This window comes from Ciconia boyciana, chromosome 6, assembly GCF_034638445.1.
Source record: "Ciconia boyciana chromosome 6, ASM3463844v1, whole genome shotgun sequence".
NCBI lineage: Eukaryota > Metazoa > Chordata > Aves > Ciconiiformes > Ciconiidae > Ciconia > Ciconia boyciana.
The window spans coordinates 64613768-64636809 of record NC_132939.1 but is presented as its reverse complement, the minus strand read 5'-3'; the positions used below and the strand labels follow the sequence as shown (position 1 = coordinate 64636809).

Below are 23042 nucleotides of genomic sequence, written 5' to 3'. Positions count from 1 at the left end.
TAGAAATCTTCCACAATGTGCTCTTTCTTTGAAACCACACCCTGGTTTATGAGCAGCCTTATTCCGCTTCAGGGCTCCCTTTTAAATACCAAGAATCCCTCCATCCTGTTCCTCAAGAGCTGGAGCCTGAGCTTGGTAGCTAGCCCAGGTCCCAGGGAGCTGCGTGGTGGGGCAGCATCTCAATGTGCAGATGTCCTCCGTACCAGGACAAAAAACATCTAAGGGTCCCCCGAAACAATTGCGGCAATACCGTGAGTTAATCTGGCAGCAAACAACATGTGTGGAATGAAACTCAGTGTAGGGCCTGTGGCTTTTAGGTTCAGAGAGTGGTGGGTTAGTGTCTTTTGACATGCAGTAAAGAATGACCCAGGAGGGGAAGGAGAGCCTGAATGCCAGAGTTGACTCTGCTGTTCAAACGCCCCGTTTCCCTTTGGCAATTGCATGGAAGGTCACAGTCAGGGCCATCTTAGGTGATGTAGCACTGAGTGTTGTTCGATGGTAATTGGTGGCTTGTCATGGACATGAATCTCATCACCACCAAACAAAATTTCTTGTCTCAGCAGCAGCGCGACTATAGGAAATTCCTCTCCTGTCTGCTGTTCATGCCTCTTTTTGTGGCCCCTTGGTTGTGCTAAATGCCAGACTGATCGTCTGTCTTTGTGGCTGGGCTTAAATGCAGGGGCCGGAAACCTTTAGTGGAGCTGTAGAAAGGTTGGTCTTGTTCCTACTTTTAAAAAAAAAATCAATTACTGGTTGTGCTTTCAAGGCAAAATTAGCCACCAAAGCTGCCCTTTTAGCATTGCCAATTAGAAGTTTTAGAATAAAGCAGGTGTTCTGCGCTGCAGTTTGACAGCAGTCCCCAGTCTGGGAAGGTCGAGAGATACATGGTTGTCTCACTTTTTATTTTTGGTCAGCAGTTTGCCACTGCTGTTACCTGGATGTGTTTAATGGGAGTTGAAAAAGGGACAGAGTGGATTGAGGAGGCTCAAAACATGTAGCGCCAGGCCTGTAGAGAGTGTATATTACCAATATTGGAAAATTTATTTTTCTTTCACAGGTCAGGGATTTAGGCATGGACCCTGTGAGGGTCCTGCTGCCCGCAGGCAGCTCTCAGCGGGCAGCCGGTCTCCCCGCTGCCTGTCCTCTCTGCAGCCTGCCAGGCGTGTGCTGAGTGCAGGCATGGAGCTGCTGTGCAGATAGCAAGCATGTTGTGGCCTCTTGCTGCTCCCTCATCTGCTTTGGTAGCTGTCAGGAGATGTTCGTGGCCTACAAGGAGCCAACAAATAACAGGTCAAAGAGGAGCCAGGGCTGTGTTCAGAGGGTGCCCTGCTTTCCATGGGCACACGGCCTGCTCTCCGCAGATGGGAAATCATCTAAGTATTAAGAGATTTGGTTTGATTAGCTGAAATCTCCTGTTGGCAGCACATTTCCAGTCCCTGGAGCAATGGAGAGCAGACAGGTTGCCAAGGCAACGCACAGCCTTCAGCAAGAGGTTTACTGCTGCATCGTCCTTGGTCAATTGATGGAGTGGGGTTTATTTAGGTCTTTGAAAAAAAAAGCTGCTGTCCGGCCTTTTGCTGTGGTGAGTCATTCTGCCTTGGGTCAAATCGGTGGAACTAAGAACAAAGTTTTGTGGATGAGAAAAATAAGTACATGAGAGCATAAAGATCCCAATTAGATTCTTCTTTGAAGAGGTGAGAGCACTTCAGTCTGAGTGGAGACAACTTATTCTTTGTTATCCCCCCAAGTAAGAGAGAAGCAGCAATTGAGATCCTCCTTTCTCCTCCCTCTCCTCTCCTCTCCTTTCCTCTCTCCCAAATGTAAAATACTTCTTTAGTTTGGTAGAGGACTGTGCTCACTGTTGAATTCTTTACCCATACCAGGGATCCTGCCAGTTTGACCTTCTGTCACTGCTTCACTTGTTGCTCTCTGCTCCCTCCTCTGTTGCAGAAGCCTGGATAAATACAGCTTATATAAGTTTTCATTTAATTACATTATTCCTCCTTTTACACTACCTGGGAGATGAAAAGCTCATCATGTCACCACTGTGAATGCCACTGCAGCAGTGGTGATGTGCTGAAAGTCATCATGTCTGTCATTGCCTGTTCATTGATCTGGACTCAAACTCAGGGAGTGTGTTGGGACATGGTCATCTCTCACTGAGACTGTTCCCTGGTTTTACTGAGGTAACGGCGTTGCGCCAATGGTGTGCAGAGCTTTCTCTGAAATTTTGGAAGGGACCTCATGCAACGTTCTCATTTGCACGGTCAAGGAGGGAAATGCCATTGGGCTGAGTGGAAGGCCTTGACTTGCTAAGTCATAAAGGTCTCTCTAAAGTAATTCTAGCGGTGATAGGAAAGACATGCTACAAGGCTAACGAGACCATACCCGGTGAGCTGAAGGTGGTATATGGAAGACACAATGAGGGTGGCCTTTTTGGTTTCTCTTACTGTTGAGATAAATGTGGGTTTTGCTCAGCAGTAGATACCTTGTTAGCTCAGGAAGAAACCATTGCACAAGCAAGAATTACGAAGCAGTCACCACATGGTTTAACATGGGGAGCCAAGCTGGCATTTTCTGAACATGCAGGTGCTCCTGTTCTCTTGTGAGCGTGTACCTCAGCTGGTGTCACGTAGCACGGGGAGAAGAGAAGGAATTAAAAAATAAACCTAGACACTGCTTGCTGAGAGACAAATTCTGACCTTCTCTGTCATAAAACAAAGGCATAGCCTTTGTAGACAGCAATTTGTATGTGAGAGGGAGAAATTAAAAAGGGTGGAGGAGCCTTTGAAAGTCTCCATTGGCATCCTTACTTATTTAGCCTTTTTGAGAGGATGGCAGTTGATAGATGTGTCACTGTGATGATGCACGGTTATCTTCTTTCCCTGTTTCAAAATACTGCATTAGTGATACTATGGCAACAAAGAAGTTGTCTTTAAGGAAAAGGAAAAAAAAAATAGCGTGACTTTGGCGTTCAAGAAAGGTGGCAGACTGACAGCCCTAGTCTTCCCTTTCTACCAGCTATGACAAAATGTATCTGATTTTGAACTCTGTGTTGTAGTGTGACTGAAAACAAGCCTGGGACATGATCAAAGACAGACCTACTACAGTAAGAGTGGGCTGAGAATCTTCTGAGAAAACATGCTCTTGTCAGACAATTAAATTCTGTTTAAATTATAACTTTTTCTAAGAAATACATCATCTTGAAAAAACTTTCCTAGACCCAAGTTGTGTCCTTATTCAGGATGGAATTCCTCTCTGAGCGGAGTGTGGTGATGGTGAGAGAAACCAGCTGTCCCTTCCCACTGCGGTAGGTTTTCTGGAGGTCAGACAGTCAAAGGGCACAAGGAAGGGGCAAGTTCAAGTCTCTGTCCTGCTCGATTCAGACTTGCATTTGAGTACAGGTCTCATCTCTAACACAGGAGCCCTAAACAGCAGGAGATTGGCTTTTAGGGAATAGCTTCTTTTTCTCATTTGACCTAATCCGGATTGTCTAGATAGTTATCACTACAGCCTTTTTCTTGCTTTCCTACTTCTTAGGTGAAAGCTTTGACCACCAAGTTAGTCCGCTCATTGCTTTGTGTGATGGCTGTTTTTACAATAGAAAATAGTTCCAGCAAGCAAAACAGAATTTGAGTATAGCTCGGAGATTAGGGTGAGTGGTGAGGTACAGAAGAAATGACAGAGCAAAGACTTGAGTGTAAGGGTTTCTCATAGAGTGTGGAGTAGGAAAGTAATTTTCTGCCCGGTTCTAATTTTTCTTCGCTGGTCTGGAGGAGGACTGAGACAAACAGTTGTGAAGGCTGCGGTTTTCACTTTGGTTATCTCAGCTGTTTGCCCAACTCTGAGAACAATCCCAACAGGGACTGGTGGTGGTACAGGAGGGTCAAGGCCTGCATGGGTACCATGAGGTTCCTCTTGCTGTCCCCGTTAAACCTCTTCAGCGCCGACATGGAGGGGACCAGCTTTCAGTTCGTGAATGGCAATTCAAGTGCTGTGCTGCTCAAATTCTCAGTCTCCCTGGCCCTGTTAACGTCAATGAATTTTAAATACCATGCTGAATTGGAGCCTTTTCTAAGATTATTACTAAGATTGACAATTAGTCTCTGAATCACCCTGTAGAGGCCTAGGTTGTTACTTGAGTCACCTCCATTAGACAGTGTGAATGCTCCCCTGTCCATTAGGACACACTTTTGTTCTCTTGTTTCATCCCTATTTGTGGTTTATGTGCTCAAAGACAGATGAACGGGGTGAGAGCCAGGACTCTTCTGGATGCAGAACATCAGGCATCACCGTTTGCAAACACCGTGTACTTGCTGTTGACTTGAACTAGCGCTCCACAGTCGTTTGAAACACATCCAGCAAAACTAATGCTTCATCTTTTCTAATTGGAAAATGCCTTTTGTTGAAGGCAGAATGTTTCACAGAACCATACCTGCTTGGTTGCAAACATCGTCAGGAGCATTGCTCAAGGCCAGAGTGGGATTTCTGCTGCTGGGAAAACAGTGCTGCCACAGGGTCGTATATAGCAAGATATATAGCAGCCTTTGTAAGCTGAAATCTTGGAGAAGGCCTTGTACTTGGGCATTCTCATTGCTGGCTTATGGCTCTCACAGATGAGCTGCTGAATGCTCTGAGATTTGCCCTCCCAGTGTTTACATCCTGGTCATTTATCTACAGCACATACTCAGTAAAGTCCAGACAACATCCTGAGAACTCAAGTCTGAGTCTGCCCTTTTTGAACCTCAGTGAGCAGGTTGAAGGAATCAGGTGTACCAGTGCTGGCCCTACTGCTGGCCCCAAAATGGGGCTGCACAGTGAGCCAAGCTCAGCCTAAAACATAGAGGGTGCCCTCCTCTAGTTGTGCACCTGGGACGTGGTACTGGGAAAAGGAGAATGTGAGTTTAAGGGAGAATTTATCTCGGGCCTTCCATTTCTTAGGTGAGTGCCCTCGCTTACTGCCACTGCCTCCGTGTCCCCTGATGTGCCTTCCCTTGAACTCAGCGTTACCAGAAGGTGTGGGGCACCTCTACTGGATTGTGTCCCTAAGAAGAATCAAGCTTTGGAGGAAGAAATGCCAGTCCTGTGACTTTCAGGTGGCTCAAGGTGACTGAGGAGATGCCTAGAGGCCTGCGGCTGTTGCCGTGGTGTCATCTGTAGGAAGGTGCTGTAGATGTTCTATTTGGGAGTCTCAGCCTTGGAATGAAAAGCGAGGTATTTCTAGACACTGAAGTGCCTGCATAGATGGATGGGATTTTTTTGACTGTTCTTTTGGGCCTAACTTTCACTGTTTTGGGTTGTGTCTGTGCTGTGGCTCCCCTCCCGTGGAGCAGTAGTGTTAATGTTTCCCTGCTTCACAGAGTTGCTGCAGGGATAACCACATTGAAACCTGCAAGGTGTTTGGGTACTGGGGTTATGTGGGTTGTAGAAGAAAGGGAGAAGAAGTTGCTGTACTGTCTCCGAGACCTTTGAAATTTCATGCCTATGTCATATGCCATAAGGGCACCTTAAATCTTTAAAGGTGACCTGCAAACACATCAGCAACAGCTACAAATGGACCCATTCTTCCACCCTTTGATCAGTAAAATTTTGCAGTCAAAGTTAATAGAAGTATAGTCAGGTCAAAAGTGTCTTTCAGTCCTTCATATTCCTTATATAAAAGGACTGGAGAGCTTCCTCATTCTTGCTATCTGTAAATCGGCACATAAAAATAAAGCGTGTGAAACTGAGCCTCGATGCAGAGCAAGTCCTCCTGCCTTGGGTGGGAATTTCACCCTTCTGCTACAGTGCTGAATGTGGTCTGATGCCTTTCTGATAATGTATTTGTGGATCACCTTGAGGAGAAGAGGAGGAGTTATACAACTGTTCCCTCACAGTGCTGTTAGGAAGGGTCGGGCTTTGTCTCCTTTGAAATAGATATCAGGAGAGAGCTGCAATCCTGTGAAAACACACATTTATTTCTGAAGTGTTTGTGTATTGTGTGTGTGGTGCACATGAATAGAATTGCCACCTGTCCGAGGCTGATAACGATGATCTCGGGAGCAGTGGTCATGCGCTCCTTATTCTAGCAGTTTGCTGTATGAAGAATCAGTGCCTACAGCTTCCCTTGGTCTGAATTTATGAAATGCTGCACGCAATGAGTTGCTTTACCCTTTGTGGCACTTTCTGAGCTTGCATAGATATGGATTTGTTAGAGGTTTTGCTATAATGGAAACAGTACTAGCTGTGGCTCATGAAAACCCTTTACCTTTTTTCTGTCTCGCTGTCTCAGAAAGATCCCATTAGTTATCCTATTCCTTTAAGAATCTACATATGGCACTATTTTCCTTTATAACCTTGGCCTCAGCTTGTGAGTGGGCAAAGTGACAAGATCCTGATACCCACGTGCTTTGGGCACTGAGTAGAGGAAGTGACTGAGAAACCTTCTTGGTGTTTCCATTGCACCCAGCAGGGAACTTGTCCTTGCAGTCGGGCTGCTGTCATCGTTTCACCCCACGTAACGTTCCTTCGGTAGTTGCTGAGCCTTGCTAAGCACGAGGCTTATTACAGATGGACTCCTGTGCTTTGCTGTGCTGTGACACTGCTGATAGGGATGAGGATATGTAGGTATGCAAGTAGGTGGAAACTTTCTAATACATCATAATAGTAATAATAATAACGTGCACTTCTACTGCCTTGCAGCTTTCGCTAGAACTTCTGCCCACGCATCAGCCTACTTGGTTCACAATGCAGTGTGCATGCTAGACAATTAGTGGTTGATAATGAAAAATGTCATGGGAACTAGCAGGAAAATCATAGCTTACTCCAAATATATAATGAAATGTAATTAGCACAGACAGTAAAACAGACAATTTATGGGTTTTTTTGTAATTAAAAAGTACCAGTAAACATTCCTTTTGCAGGAAGCTTGGTATCAAATGAAATTAAAGAGCTATTGTCTGGAATAGGATTTTATGCAAAATTTAACCCTTGCAAAGCTGAATGGATTAAGGTTTTGTTAAATGCAGACTCTCCAAGTGAATCTATTGTGGCACTTCTTCCGTTCATTCTCCTGGTCCTGGTCTGTCTGGAGGGGCCAAGTCTGCTAGCAGAATTGCTGTGAAACCTGCTACAAGCCAAATACCCGGCCAGATTCAATGCATGTAACAGTGTGGCCAATACTTTTCTCCTGCTCTTCCAGACAGACTCTCCCCTGAAGTCATCTTGTAGTGTGGAGGTAGCTTTGAGGGAGAGGTTGGAGCAGGAACAGCATTGTAATGTCTTGTACTCCCTGTGTCTTCTGTGAGATGTCTTCTGTTGATCTCGCTTCCACCTCTGATCTCCTCTTTCCTAGCTTGGGGCTCTTCACAATGCACCTCTTGTTTGTTCTTAAGCAGTGTACGCAAAGGAGTGTGTGGAGTTATGCATGCCCTCAACTTACCAGGAGCGCAGACACTGTTTCTTGGCTTGCGCTCTCACCTGAGGCGACAGAATGTGTGGACCCACTGTGGCATTGCACAAAGGCGTCTATAGCATTATTTCTTAGCTTAAAAACGGGTAAGTGAGTGGGAGACAGTCCTGGCTGAATGGACTGTTCATTGTCCCAAAGCACATGGTGGCCAGCTCCTTCCTTGGAGTTGGGTGCCCAGGGTTTGAACCAAGAGTTGAATGCCTCACTACATCTCCTCTTCTTGCCCTCAGGTACAGTTTGTCATCTATTGCTGTAAGGGTGGACATTTTACTTGTGTGCGAAACTCTGACACACTCCAGCAATGCTGTAACACGAGTGACCTGTGTGCATTTCTGCTGCTCTTCCTCCTCAACACCCTCCCAGGCCCAGACATCCCACCACAAGCCAGAACAGAGCTCTACTCCAAATCAGTTTTACAATAATTTCCCAGGTGTAGTCTTAGCCTAGAGTTTCAAGTCTGCAGAGAAAGCCCTTCAGCTGAGGGTTGAGAGAGAGCTGGGCCATGTGGTCAGGACAGTATGCAGGTGCAGCATGTTTTCCTCTTGATGATGGAGGAGCAGAGAGCCAGCATGCCTCCCATCGCAGAGGGATACGAGCTTCCAGCTGGAGTCAGGTGCACAGACTAACGTTTCTACCCACGTATGTGAGACAGCGCTCAGGTGCAAAATCACAGCCCTCCCTCAGAGATGCTGTGGCACAAACCTCTGGTATCTGGCATGGATAACGTGGGGGAGAGAAGAGGGAACTTCTGCTTGAAGCCGTGGGACAGGATGCACGAGCTCCTTTGCCTTGTGCTGCAGAAGCCCCAGCCACCTCCTCACAGACGGGCAGACCCTCTTTAGGAGAGGGACTCTGTGGTTTGCTGCGGGAGCCATCTGTGCAGGAGGTGTCAGTTCCTGCCAGAGCTGTGGTGGTCCTTCTGCAGCACCTTTCCTCTTTACTTGGTGCCTACACTGAAGGGAGGAGTGGTGCAGGGATCTCAGCCCTTGTAGGTAGCTGGCTGATAGTCGTTGCTGTTCAGGATGTATGGGGAGGGGTCTGTGCAGTCCCTTCTTACCTGTGCTCCCAAAACCTCTGTCTCTGTGTGGACACAGTTGTTAGTGCTTGGCTTTGAAAGCTTCCTCCTAGGATCTGCTGCTGGACCTTTTGTGAGCTCTGACAAGAGGTGCCTTACATCCCTTACCCGAGGAGTAGGGGAGGCGTGAAGGGTTGTCCCAAGTCCTACGCCACTGCGTTACTACTTTCTTGTTCCTCTGTAGCTGATCAGGAAACAAGAATAGACAGGCAATAATGCTGTTGTGCCAGTCTGATATCCTTTAGAGCAAGTGGATAGGAGCTGATAATTTGTCTCCAAACTTTCTTTCAGGATGCCTGGTCTAGCCAAGGGTCTGCTTTTTCCTCTAGGATTTTGCAAGGTGCTGTGCAGGTCTGTTGGAGAAAGGGGCACTTTGAGGATTTCTGCAGCTGGGGATCATGGAGCATATGGGAGCTTAGTGCTGGTGTGGCACAAGGGGGACCCGGAAGCAATCGCCAGAGAGGTGACTGTACCTGTGGAGAAAAGAGCGGTGGAAATGTAGACTTGATCTTGTTGTCATTTAAGCTGCTGTAATTCAGTGCATATTTCTGTTCCTTCCTTAGGCTGGAGTGAGCAAGGTCAGAGCCACCTCCAGAGTTTGTGTAACCTGTATTCCTCTGGGTTCAGTCCCAGACACTCATCTGTTTTGCATGTGGGCTGCTGCTATGCATTGGTGATTTTTGTTTCCAATTGAGGCACATTGGCTTGTATTAATTTAGTTTTTTAAAATCCCCTGGATTGTAGTCCTAGTGTGCACTATCAAGGCCGTAACTGGAGACAGTGTAGCTCTTCTAGCCTAAGTCTTTCGCTGAGTCAAGTCTTGTAAACTCCCAGTGGGATGTTTCACAGGCAGGGCTGGCTCTGTTTACATCCTTTCCTCCTGCTCATCTCATCTGTGAGCTGTAGCTTTGCAATCACAGGCATCCCTAGTGTGCCACTGATGCTGCTGATGTTTCATTTTTATGGGGTCTTTGACTCAAATTGAAGAACTGAACTTCACCCCTTCCTGGTGAAGTAATTACCAGAATAACAAGCCAAATTTTTTTTTTTGCAGATGGCACTTACAGTTTTTTGACGTGTGTGCCCTTGCCAACCACATCGGATGATGTATGTAGTGTTTGTCCCTTGTTTTGGCATTTTGATATGTGTGAGAGAGGTGAAATGGCTTTAAAAGCTTTTTGCTGGCGCCTGCGGTTTGTTGCAGACCGAGTGGTACAGGCAGAACATGATAAATTGAAATAAGACTGTTTCCCTACAGTTTGACATAGGGATGTTGATGTATAGGGCTAGGTCGTCAGCTGGTGCAAATCCACTGTGCTTGTTACACGTGACCAAACCTGACACCAAGGGAGCTAAACAGAATTACCTGAGCTGGAGGCTGGTCCTTTGCAGCAAATAGTGGTAATTATGTAGTACAGTAATATACTTCTTAATTAAGGGTAAAGTAACAGTTTAACGAGGATCATAGGCTATGCATTAACCTGGTTCTTAGTAAATGTAATGAAGTTAGTGAGTACCATTATGGTGTAATCTGATGGCTTTAGAGAAAATACACAAATTGCAAAGGAGGTGTTAGGGCCTTTTGCCTCCTGAGCTAATCCTCCCCGCAGCCTCCCCTGAGAATCTACTGCAAGCTGTGCAGAAATGGTTTATGACCAACTGCCCTTTCTTGGCTGGATCCTTCTTGCAGTATAGATTGAGAACGTCTTTCTTGAAGCTGGTGGAATTCTGCATTGATATGAAAGTTTATTAAAATCAGTTAGAGTCTTTCCTGTGTTGGAGTTCATCATGTGACAGAAATGAAGACCTTAATTGCGACCAAGTTTGGTGTGTAATCTACCTGGTTGTCAATGTCCTCAGTAGACTGGCCCAACGTGAATGCTGTATCCATTTAACGCAAGTCCAAGTTCTGCTGCATTGCATTGCTATTTCTTCTGGGGAGAGGATGGGGAAGCAGAGTCATGGATACAGATGTGGTTAAACCACATCTTTCTCTGGGCAGTTTTTCCCACTTGCGCTGATGTTTTCTTTCTGACTTTCTGTTCCTAGTTACTCCTGAGGCCACTGGGTTTTTGTCTGCAGTTAGAGTCTTCATTATCCTCCCTGCAGTCCTCTTCCACTTCATCAACAAGAAGCTCTGCTTTGAAAAGAGAGGTGGGCTCCCATGCCTGGAACAACAAGGGAGAAGAAAACACTACAAAGAAAAGTCCAGAGTTCATGAGGGCCTTGGTGTAAGTATCACAGTATTATACTGCCTTTGATGTACAGAGTCTTCTTGAGGCTTTGATTGCAGGGAGGACAGAGATAGACCCATTTGCTGTGTCTCGGGTTATTTGTGTGGAAAACAGCAGGGGTTTGGGTAGACTATAGTAACCTCCAAAACTTGATCAAATGGATATGCAATTGCTACCGTGCTCCCATTATCTTTGTTGTTTGGAGTAATCTCGTGAAAAATGGAGGGCAACACTGGGGAAAAAGCACACTCCCCACTCTCTGTCTGTTGTGGGAGTGTTTTGTTAATCCGGTGAAGAGCAAAATCTGAGCAATTCTTGGTAACGACGCTGCCTTTCTGCTCACGAAGGATATGCCTGTCCTGGTTTTCTTGTAGTAGCTATTACACGCTCTTTCATGCATTTGTTCTTGTCTGGAAACATTATGTCTTGGGTAAACGCATGACTCTGGGTGTCAAAATAACTGGGAATTTTACTGTGTTACAAAAAAATCATTTTAAAGTTTCTCAGCCATCAAAAATGCATCCATTCTGGTAATGGTGGTAACTGAGAATTTGTTAATTTCATCACACATTTGTTTGTAAATTTGCATGTCATAAGTGTATAATTGTTGAAATAATCAGCCAAGAAGAGGCCTTAGATGCCTCCCAATTAAAAGGCCTGCTTCTCAGTGGTTCAGTCTTAAAGCTAATTGTAGACGAGCACAATCGCAAAGCATGGAGCCCCTGAGGTTTTTTTGTTATATGTTTTGCCTTGCACACTGAGTTCAGCACAGCTGTTGCAAAGGGCATGATCTGGTCATACCTTAAGAGTCCAGGATTTATGGACTTGGATGCTTGGATGCCACATGTGATAGGAAGTCAGTGGGACTGACTGCTTCTTGCTAAACGCATTAGTGAGCCAAGGACAGGCACCAAAAAGTTAAAAGTACAAATAGTACTTGAAATTATTCCCACCCACCCCCCTCTCCATTGATAGTCCTAACTTTAATGTTTCTAAACAAAGACTATGGGGTTTTTTTAATAAGTTTCCTTTGTTGATATTATTTTTAAGTCTCTCTTCCCTTCTCTTCACCTCCCATCAAGTGGTGTAAAAATGTGGCTTTTATTTTGGTTTTTAAGATGACACATCTCCCAGGAGTGTGTGGGCGTTGACATTCTATGGAGCTGTCACAGGCTATCATGTAAACATGTATTTGCAATGCTTTTTAAAATGTGAATTATTAATAAACAGGGTGGCTTGCTTTTTTTGTGTTTTGTTCCTTCCAAATTTTGAAGGACAAAAAATTGCTTCCCAGCTGACACACTCGATGGCAATTTTTATTTCAGACTAAATCTTATGTGTCTGAGTAATAAACCTTTGAAAACAGGGGTTTATAATGGAAACACTAATTCAACTTTAACTACAGCTGTGCCGTACAAGCAAAATACCACACACATTAATGAGGTGCTAAATCTGATACGGCAGAGGAATGTGTTGTAATAATTAATTACAATGGAAGCTTAAAGTTGGAGCCTGCTTTTTCTGTTCAAACAAAATCAGCTTGGCGAGTTGGAGCTAAGAGTTATTTAAATATATCGTCTCTATATTTAGTTTACATTTCACCATAGAGTTTTGATACTTGTAAGGCCAATATGGAATATGCGTGTAGGAAATGCTAATGCTTTGAAAGGACAGCAGCGTGAGAGAATAGATTAAACCCTGGGCTAACATAGTATGTCATATGGCGAATGTAGAAACATAGAGCCTGAGCTTGGGCTGGGAAGCCAGGAAAGGCTGTTTCTAGCACGGCAGTTGCCTGGTGAGGGAGCTCTCCCAAGAGGAGTGTTGACAAGCAAGAATTTGTTTCAAATTCGGAATCTGACTTTGCTGAGTAGAAAGGAGCATGATGGGAGTGTTTGTAACATGTAACTTACTGGTTAGCATTCACTTTTCCTCTTCTCAACTACTTCTGGTGAGCTGTGTTTGTTACAAGGAGATCCTGATTCTAAAGACTCTGCTGTTCTTTAACATGTAACCTGCTAATGATTGTTCTTCCCAGTTCTAAGGTCTCAAACTGGGGAGAACTTTTTGCTTCTCCACATCTGGAATTAACAGTGGTTAGAACATATCTGTCTGCTATGACTATCAGCTTTATAACTGTCTAAATAGGAGAGAAGGCATTTTGCATTTTGATCCCTCTGGCATGACTATAACATCTGCAATAGGATAAACCCCAATTTGCAGCAGCATAGGTAAATGAAGGCTGTAGCCTGAGAACGTGTGATGTGCATGAGATGTTTCTCTTGTCCTTGGACCTAGTTGAGTTTTGAGTTATCTACCGATAAAAAAGAGAATTGGTATAGAAAAGTAAGCAAATCTGTCTACTTTGCACTTTGCAGATGCACAGGCTGACATTCAGAAAATGTACTGTAAAGTGTCAAAGTCTTTTTTTTGTTGTTGCTTTTGCTTTTCTGTATAGAGCCTGACCTCAGAACAAGGCAAGTGACAGAATGAAATAGGTGTTTCCATTGTCATGGCTCTAGGATACATCTGGCTGGTTTGTTCCTAATTTAATTTTAATTGCACAGTTTGTGTCCTTATGAAAGGAACAAGATAAGGGAAAGATCTTTGTGAAAATTAAGAATTAATTGAAAACCTTTCAGGAGACTCCAGGACAAAGCCTCTTAATTACTGGGACACAATGGATAATATTTTTGATACTTGAGGCTTTTGTGGATCCTGTTCTTGACTGCCTCATTGACCTTAGTGATGAGACCATCTCTTGTGCTGCCCTGATTGCCTCTCACTCAGCTGCAGGAGTCCATTCACTGTGGGGGCAGGAGCTCATCTGGACACAGCCAGCCTGTATTTAGGATGGACTTGGCACTGGACTCTTGGGACTCAGAGCAGGGTGCAAAGCTTGATAGAGAAGCTGGTAAACACATAACTGGTAGGAGGGTGGCACAGAGTTAACTTCATGCATATCAAGCTTGCTTGGCTATGCCCAAGCATGTGCAGAAGGAAGTGGTGGTGGCATGAAGCAGTCCTGAGCTGACTGGAGGGATGTAGAACCTTGATGTAGGTCATGTGCAGAATTCTTCAGTGACAGGAAGATTAACCACCACACCTCTAGCCTTAACGGAGTCATCTGGAGTGGTTCCTCACTGCCTTGGTGATCTTTCAGGTGGTGGGGGACTGTGTGTGCAGGTAAAATTTCCCCTTGCAGTACACCCCCATGCAAGGAGGGAGGACCTTCCGTCAAACAGAGGCCCGACAGATGTCACTGGGGTCTTGTGTGACACCTTTTGATGCTGTGATGGCTCAGTGTCTCTTCCCGTACTGTGCATTTCAGGACCAGGAGGTGGTGATGGTGTTCTTACGTAAGGTGTTTATAGTGTTGCTGAGCCTTTTGTTTCAAAAGTTCATGGGTGAAATGAACTTCACAGACACATGTGATGGTGACGGGCAAACCCTTGTGTGAAGAGCTGTATCTAACCATGTGCTTCAGTGCTGTGACTCTAAAGAGAAAAGGACCCTCTGTGTTCTATACCATAATCTTTTTATAATGATGTGACCTGAGACCGGGAAAGAAATTGTCGTTTCCTGACTGTGCTTTATACAAAAATATTCCAGTTGTGCCTTGCCTTGAACACTTGTTGTGATGTTAAGCATGTACTCCTGATATGTGAAATCAGCTTAAACATCATGAGGTTTGAAGAAACACTTTTTTCCATTTTTCCCTTCTGTCTTATCAGCGTCAAGAGCGCTTTCAGTTCATGTTCCCAAGCCGTTCTGCATAGCCACTGCTCTAGCCTCTGGGGCTAGCAGCACACTTAAAATAAACAAACAGAGATGCAGTTCTTATATAAACCACTCATCTCCTGTAGCTGAGGCTTTAAGGAAAGCATCAACACCTATAACACTAAACAAAGGCAGGAATGTTAGTAGTGCTGCCTGGATGTTGACCTTGCTTTGTCAGTGCAGACCTGGGCCCAGCCAGGCACTGGGGATCCGTCGTCGTGTGCAGCGTGTGGGACCATCATATGCTAGCAGAGGCTTAGCTTCATGTTTAGAAACAAGTAATGTGGGTGAGCGTGACAGTACCAGTCTGGCGTGCGCAGTAGACTGGCTTCCTCCAACAGGGTGGTAAGTTGTGGAAAGCATGGGAATGTCCTTCTCCAAATTGTGGATGGTCTTTGTAACCCTGATGCTGAGTACCCAGTAGCTCTGAGGCTCCATTGTCCTCAGCAAGGTGCAGATTCAAAATGAGTCCAGGGTTATTCATGTCACCTAGTTGAGGCATGTAGCTCAGCCAGGGTGTTAGGTTCCTTGGCCAGCCAGTGGTGGGAGGGAGAGGAGCTCTTGAAAGGGAAGTTTCTCAGTGCCCAAATGAAGCCGCTCTTCTAAATTGCTGTCTCTCTCAGTTGCCTTTATAGAGGCTCATAGGAAGAGTGGTTGGACATGGGACAGCGTGAATGTTGCCACTGATGCCTGCCCTAGACGTGAGAGACCCTGGTTTGTAACGAGTGAATTAAATGAAGGGTAAGAGTAGCTGAGGGAGCACTTCCAAAGTTGGTAGGGATAACTGCCTGCTCAGATCTATGGCTTTGAATTCTTTTAAATCATGTGAAACTAGGTCTGGTTTTCCCAGTGATTCATCAGCCTCCCAGTACGTCCAGCTGGACTTGGTGGTTGACTTAGCAGAAGTGAAAGGAGATAGGAGCTACAGACTTAGCCGTGTGCGCACAAAGGTGGATAACCAGGAATGGATAATCATTTACTGCATTTGCCACTCAGGGCTGTGGTTCCCAAACAGCACTGTCTGCACTGCTCGATGGTGGTCCATACAGAGCAATTTCCATAGGCTCTGTAACGATGGAGTGTGTATGTGGGAAGGAGGAGTAACAGGGACTGGGTGACTCCTCAAAATGTTTCTAAAATATCTTCATTGTGTTAAACAGCTGGACATGCTCTCCCACTGCTAATTTCCATGCAAATAATTGCTCTGATTGACCCTGGCTTGTTCAGTTGCTGCAGACTGGGTAGCAAGATTGCAGGCAGGGTGGGGACTTGGTCTATTTGGTCTGCTCTAGGACAACAGCTTGACAGCACAGGTGGGTAGGTTCGGGTGGTGGTGTAAATTGGTGTTTCTCCAGCCTTTTGAACTTGTGATTTCCTTTCAGCTCTTCTCTCTTCATGCAAGCTGACGAACCATAGCCGCTCAATTACAGAATGTGCTGTAATTTCTGACTGCAGGTTTCTTCTTTCATTCCCCTAATCCAGTAATTACAAATGTTTCTCACTCCTTTACCTTGAAAGAGCACAGTTGCCACTACTTACACCACTTTTCTGATACTCCAACGACCTGTGACTTTCTTTATGCCCTTTTTGTAACCCTCAGTTTGAGAAATATAAATAATTAAAGTTATTTATTGTTGCTTTTTGTACTACCACTTGGCACAGAACTGTTAGTTTTTTTGTGTCTATGGTGACAAGTGGCTCTTTAAATGCAAAGGACCTTATTTGATTTGGAGGATGTGACTGGCTTTGGTGGAGTGACTCTGGACTTACCACCAGTGCCGAGGCAGAATCTGGCTCTCTGGTATACCCAGGCCAAATATTATGGTCAAGGAAGGTGTTTCCATTTTATCTCTCCTGAAAATTCCCTGAAGGTTTTTATTAATATTTTGGTGGCAATAGTATCTATGTGTGCAGTTACAGATTCCCTGTTTTGTGAGCGCACTGGATTTCCATGATACAAACACACTTTGAGTTCAGGAGGTCTTACAGTCTAAGCAAAAACAAAGGTGTGCAGTGGTCAGCACAGGAAATCGCCATCAGCTCCTCAGCCCTGTTGCTCGTGGAGCTTCTGAGCATAATATTTGGATGCTGGTCTTCTAGAAGCATTTTTGTGCCTGAATTTATCACCATATACTCTGTATGGTGGAGAGGCCTGGGTTTTTTGAAAAAAAGCTCCACAGTTTTGAACAACTAATGTCACATTTGCATAATTCCTTTTCTCTTCTATCCCTTTCCTCTTCTCCTCATCCCGCTGAAACTGTGAGGATCAGTAATTGTTGCCATTATTTTTGGCAAAAGGAGAGCATGCAACAAAGGAATGGGAAGAAAGGAGGAAACACCATGGGGCTAAATACGCTGATCAAAACCACTTCTGTCATTTGGGTATCAATTTTTATAACTAATTTGGCACAGCATCACTAGTAGCGAGCTGCCTGCAAAGACATGAGATGATTTGAGACTGAGGAATAAGTCTGCAGGCTTCCTCTGCGTAGGCTAAACCCCGTGCAGCAGGGTGCATTGCTGTCTGTCTGATCTCACCTTTGCTTTCACTTCACCCTTTTGGGGCTTGCAGGACCAATGCGGTGCAGCAGTAGGTTTATTGCCTGTTGATTTGTAACCCATGAATGTTTCCAGTGAGGTGTGTGTAATTTATTGGCATAAACCATTAGATCTTCCTTGAATGCCCTGGAGTTTCTGAATCACCAGCTGAAAAGTATTATTACAAAGCACATAATCACTTGGAAAGTGCCTCTGTCTTCTCTTTTTTGCTTTAAATTCAGCTACATAAATAGCATTTTTATAGCACACAGGCCAAAAAGGTACCAAGATGTTCTGTCTTCCTGTTTTGTTTTACCTTAGGGAAACTTGGTCAGCAGTGATGCTCACAGTTGACGTGAACCTTGGGCGCTGTCTGTGAACTTTCCTCATAACGCTTCTGTAAGAGGCTCCAATCAACTGATCAGCTTCAAGTGCACAGGCTGGTTTTGGCACTGTGACAATTTTAACTGGAAATACAGTTTCATCGTAGCAGTGTTTGGTTATCCTTCACTGGGAGGATGGAAGGGCTTTGCTAGCATCTTGTTAAATATGATTCTGGCAAGTACGGGAGGAGCGAAGAGTCCAGATTGTTCCCAGAACCAGGATAGAGGATTTCTTGGCCCAGTGCTGCTGCTGCCTGCCTTCAGCAGAGTACATTTCTAATCTCCCGTCTGCTATTTTACATGTATGCTAATTGGGCTCCAGTCCGAAAGGCGGATCAGGCTCATTATAGTTTTCAATAGCTTAAAAAGAGTTATTAAATCATCTTACCCTCCAAGCCCTTTTTACTTGTTCCTTTCATGAACAGCAAAATGGCCTTGCCTTTTGCACAGACCCTTGATGTTCTGGGCATCAGCTTAGATTCACACCTTGTTTTAGGTCTTTCCTCCTAAGCTTGGAGCAAGGCTTCATGGTAGGTCTGTAACACTGCTTTTCCTAGGTGTCCACACAAATAAGGCTCCTGTCTATGGATATGATCCGTGGCATGCCAGGTGGGCAGGAGGGGCTGATGCTCTCTGTATGAGATCAGGAAATAAAGTAAATCATTATCAATGGATTAATTAAAATTTCTGAGAAGTGAGGAAGGCCGGAATTGTTCCTCTGGGTACATGTAGTGTGGCTGTCTAAATTGGTGACCCAGCACAGTGCTCAGAGTTTCAGTTGTGGACAGATAGATTCAGCAACTTGCCCAAACTGCTAAAAAAGCTTTTTGGTACAACATTCTTGGCAGTGGCAAAAGAAGTGCATCTTTCGAAAACAGTGATGTGACAAAGATGTCTTCTCATCTTTGGAAGCTGGGAGCAGATTTCCTCTTCTTGTGTCTCTACACGGGACAGTACATTCCCAGGCAGAGAGGTGAGGCTGTGGATTTCTTCCTCATCTAGTGTTTCAGAAATAAACACTCACTTGAAAATTGTTCAGTTATTATATGCTGGGACACTGTTTTCAACCTGTGGTCTACAAGCCTCCCTACAAGCGAGGAGTTTGGTGGAAAACTTTCGCAAAGGCCACACAAGAAGTGACTGAAGAAAAGGAAGTTTGTGCCTACGCTCTACAACAGTTTGAATAAGGGAAATCGTTGTAAGAAATGTGCATCTGATGGCAATTTTTTAGGAGCCTGCATATCAAGAAGATTGAAAGACACTTTGCTAATATTACAAACCTCTGCATTGTGGTAGTGTTTGAAATTCTGCTAATAGTCTTCTTTTTTTAGCTATACAGTAATTGCACCTCTCAATGGGAACGCTACTCAGGAATAATGATCCTATCAAGACAAGGGAATATAGATTGTAGTAAAGGTTATGATGGTTTCTGTGAGAGACTTAATATTGATCCTTTTAGCTATCTGATTTTCCAAGAGGAAAAAAAAAAACAACTTTGAGTTAAGCAGGCGATTCAGTGTGAAAATTCTTGTGGTTAGTTTTAGAAGATGGAACTTGAAGTGAATTTGCTAAACTGTTTTTTTCTCTCTCTTTTTTTGATGAATGCTTTTAAAAAGAAATGGATTTTTCTTTCCCACACATTTTAAATGCTCTTCTCAGTTCTTTTATTTTTTTTTAATGCAAGTCAAAATTGCTAAAGAATTCAAAAGTAAAAATCCGTTCTGTTGAAAAGGCCATCTTGTGAAATATATCATAAACACCACATTAGAGCAGTGCCTGCTAATTAAGGGAGATAGCTCCTGGGAAACAGCAAGCCTGTAGCAGAGCTCAGCCCCCTTTGATCCTCTGTTGAGTTTGTAAAAACGTTGCCCGCCTAAACTTGTCTGCAGCTTGTTACACATTTTATCCATCTGCTGCAAGACCAAAAATAAGCAATTTATAATTCAGTTGAACTCCAGTTGTTCAGCATATCACTGACTGTGGAGTCTTCAGTAAGAGGGAGATGACAAGAGGAAAAGCCAAACAAAGGCTAAACAGAGTCAGGCACCCTGGAAATTGCGTTGCTTTTGCCTGTAGGGATTATATAGGCACTGGATTGCAAGTTGTACAGGTGTGTTGCAAGTGTTACTAAAGCAGTTCAGATTTTTGGGGTGAAATATACTTCAGTATCTATCCATTGTCTATAAACTGAAATCAAACCATTTGTTGGGTTTCTCCAGCTTTAATCCAGACAAATTTCCAGGTCTTGCGTAGAATTGTGGATGTGTATATACACGTGTGTACGCATCATGTTTCCCCCAACCTACTTACAGCAAGATGATCGGGACAACTACTTGGTATATGAAAGATGCAGGTTCAAGTCTTATTTGCCTCTTCGGATGACTGGGTGACCACATCCAAGCCCTGCAGATGACTGTTGATCACTGCTTTAATTCTATGACTAAAGTGAAATCTCACTTTGAAAAACTCCCTTCATCTTTCTAGCTGTGACACCGGCCTCCCTAATGCCAAGTCTCTTGTGCAGCACCGCGCTGTTTGCCCAAGCCGTGGTGCTGTCAGCCGCAGCATCCGGGAGAAGTGGGATGGCTCTGTTGGACCAATTGAGTGTTATCTCTGAAATCTAATAACAAGAGGAGCTAATTATTCCCTATGCAAATATCACAAGTCTGTGTTCTGTTGATTTTTAGAACAGATCAGTGCTTCATTTTAGCACCCATATGTTTTATCTGCATTGGTTAGCTATCACTCCTGGATGCCTGCAGCCCTCCAAGGGCTACTGCTGTCATGTAGCTTGCTGCTGAGACAGAGGCAGAGCATTATGAAGTCCTCCTTTCATCAGAAATCAGAGATTCATTTGCTGTTGCCTGTAGATAAATTACAGCTTAAAAATGTATCCGATATCCAATACTTACCCACCCAAATTTACCTCCTTCCATGCCTGGGAGAATCTCGCTGTTAGAAGTACCATCTCCTCCCAGTGACTTCTGTGGTGCTGTGACTTACCAGTAGCAAATCTGCATTATGCTGAAAATGTGTTGTTTGGAGTGTGTCATCAGTTTAGGTCTATGAGAGAATAAGTTGCACAGAGCAGAGAGGCTTCAACAAGGGCAGGGCTGGAAAGAGGAGAGTCGATGAAGGGAACAGCTCACCTGGGAGGTTACGCCATGACATTGTCTGTTCTTTGCCAAAGATTTAATGCGTGGCAGGGAGCATTACCTGAGTCCCAGCGGCTGAGCCAGAGGCCAGCAGTTGACAGGTAGGTACTGGAACAGTGTGTGCCCCGAGCCCGGAGAGTTTGTAACAGCCATCGGCTTTTAAAATGGCTCTAGTAACCTACATTCATTTACTGCCCTTGTTAGGACTTTAATTCTTAGTACATACTGAAGCTGATAATAAACTTGTTGGCAGTGTCTGCACTGTATGTCAACATCACTGAACAAAATTATTCGGCACAGGTGTTTCAAAAGCTAAAGACCTCTTAAGTCACTGATCTCATATGTAAAGAAGCTGCTCCCTACGCAAGGCGGCATCTCCTTGTCCACGCTCTATTCAAAAATCCAAAACACTGGGATTCCCACTACATTTCCCTGGAGACCATTTCACAAGGTAATATACATTGCTGCTGAGCTTATTATCTTGCTGCTTATACTGTATTTACCCTTTTATAGTTTGATTGCTCCTAGACCTCTAAATTCAGCAAGACACTGATATTAATTTTTGAAGCTTCTTTTTTGCTTCTTTTTAGTTGTCTTTTAGCCTAAAATCTGCAACTATTTAATTCTTTCTTCCTAAACCCATCATCCTCTTTGTAGGTTTTTCCTTCATCTCAGAGTTCCTAAAAGAATATCTGTCTTGTGATAATGTGGGAAGATGTATATCGGGCAAAAAGGCACCTTAACTTTCTGCAAGTTATGTTTTTATTTGGGATTTAGATGAGTTTTGAGAAAACATATCATACCGACATGATACCAACACTTTTGTTAACTTGCTCCTGTTCCCAGTAATTTCATACCCATAATATTCTACCTCCTGTGGTGTGGGGGGTTTTTTTGTTGGGTTTTTTGTTCTTTTTTCATTTCTGTGAAGGGCAAAACAACTCTGGGTTGTGTTACTCTGTGAGCAGAGAGGGCTTCTTCAGAGCCTTTCTGGAACAAAGCATTTGAGATAGTTGTCTGCCGTGGGCCGGTTCAGCATGCTTTAGGCCTGTCACTTTAATAAATCAAAACATAATTCTCCCCAGATTCTCCACCCTTCAACTTCCCCATCTGGGCATGCTAATGATAAGGGTGTGGTGGAAGTCAGGGCCAGAAGATTATTTGAGGTTTTTGACTGCAGGTTGTTTTGTCCTTTTTTTTACCAGGTCTGACAGCTGTAACCAGAATGTGCGTGCTTCAGAAAAGGTACTTCTGCTCCAATGTTCTATGTTTTTATTTTTATATAAGGTTTAGCAATTGAATGAAAGCTTTCCAGATCTCTGTAGGAATATGTGTAATTTGTCCATCATTTCTGGATTTCTAGTGGTATTCTCAATAGGTAGAAGTCCTTTTTCCATTTCTCCTCTCAGTTCTAGACATCTTACATAGATAGTGTGTCGACAGGTGTTGATGGACAAGCAATTTACAGTAATCTCTTATGGTGCTTATTCTGTAGCTCCCTGAATTGTAAGTGACATGCTGGCAAAGCTGAACAACTGATCACCAGATACTGGCATAGTGTTAAACATGGCTTCTGAGGCTGCTCAGAATTTCCTTCAGCCACTGTCTTCTTGGATGTCTCAAATATATGAAGCTATCCAACAAGCAGGAGACTCTATATCTGCTTCACTGCTGAATTTGAGTGGAGTGGGTCGTAAGTCAGAAGAAGAGAGGAACCAGGACTTAGAGAATAATGGAGGAGTTTATGATGATTATTCTGAGGAATCAGATGATGAACAACACCTGGACCTCTGGGATGAGGAATACTTGTATCCTAGAGAAGATGGTCACATTGGGAGTCCTGATCTTGCTTCACAAGCCCTTCCTCATGGCTCTGACATGGGTCTGCAGAGGCAAAAACGGGTTAAAAATACCAGCAGCTTAGCAGAGCAGTGTGTTGAAAGCACCAGGTCTTTGACAGCCAATGGATCCTACTGGATGAATGAAGATCTCCAGCCGCTTGATCGGCTTCCTACCATCGCTGAGGAAGAAGGTGAGCCCTCTATGAGGATGGGAGGCCATGAGCACAACCCCAGCACGGGTGGCTCCTTAAAAAGTAATAATGACAAGGCAAGTTCGGCAGGTAAGCAGCTAGCACGCACCCTGACAGTATTATCCAGACGTCTCTTTTCTGGTATTGATTTGATTTAGTTGCTAATCTGCTCATTATGTCCTGTGTTGTCTTTGTTTCCCACAGCTAAAATAAAACTCCCCAAATCCCACAGAAAAATCTAACCTTTCCTCTTCTGTTTCCAATTCTTCTCTCGTTTGTGAAACTAATCTCATTGAAATAAGTGGAAATCTCCAGGGTGAAATGCTGTGTATTAGAAGGCAATCAGGCCATATTGCTGTAGCAAGGAGTATTTTGCTCCTCCCATGTTTTGTTTC

At 44.2% G+C, this 23042-nt stretch overlaps 1 protein-coding gene across 1 annotated transcript in view; it reads left to right on the top strand.

The window, feature by feature from the left end:
- SYT16 (synaptotagmin 16) overlaps positions 1-23042 on the top strand; it is a 117439-nt gene that overhangs the window by 52742 nt on the left and 41655 nt on the right. Inside the window, exons 3-6 of the mRNA XM_072865425.1 lie at positions 10575-10756; positions 20916-21066; positions 21821-21860; positions 22111-22737. Of these exons, the coding sequence (XP_072721526.1) occupies positions 22182-22737 (556 nt within the window). The 5' untranslated portion in view covers positions 10575-10756; positions 20916-21066; positions 21821-21860; positions 22111-22181. The remainder of the gene's footprint in view (positions 1-10574; positions 10757-20915; positions 21067-21820; positions 21861-22110; positions 22738-23042) is intronic.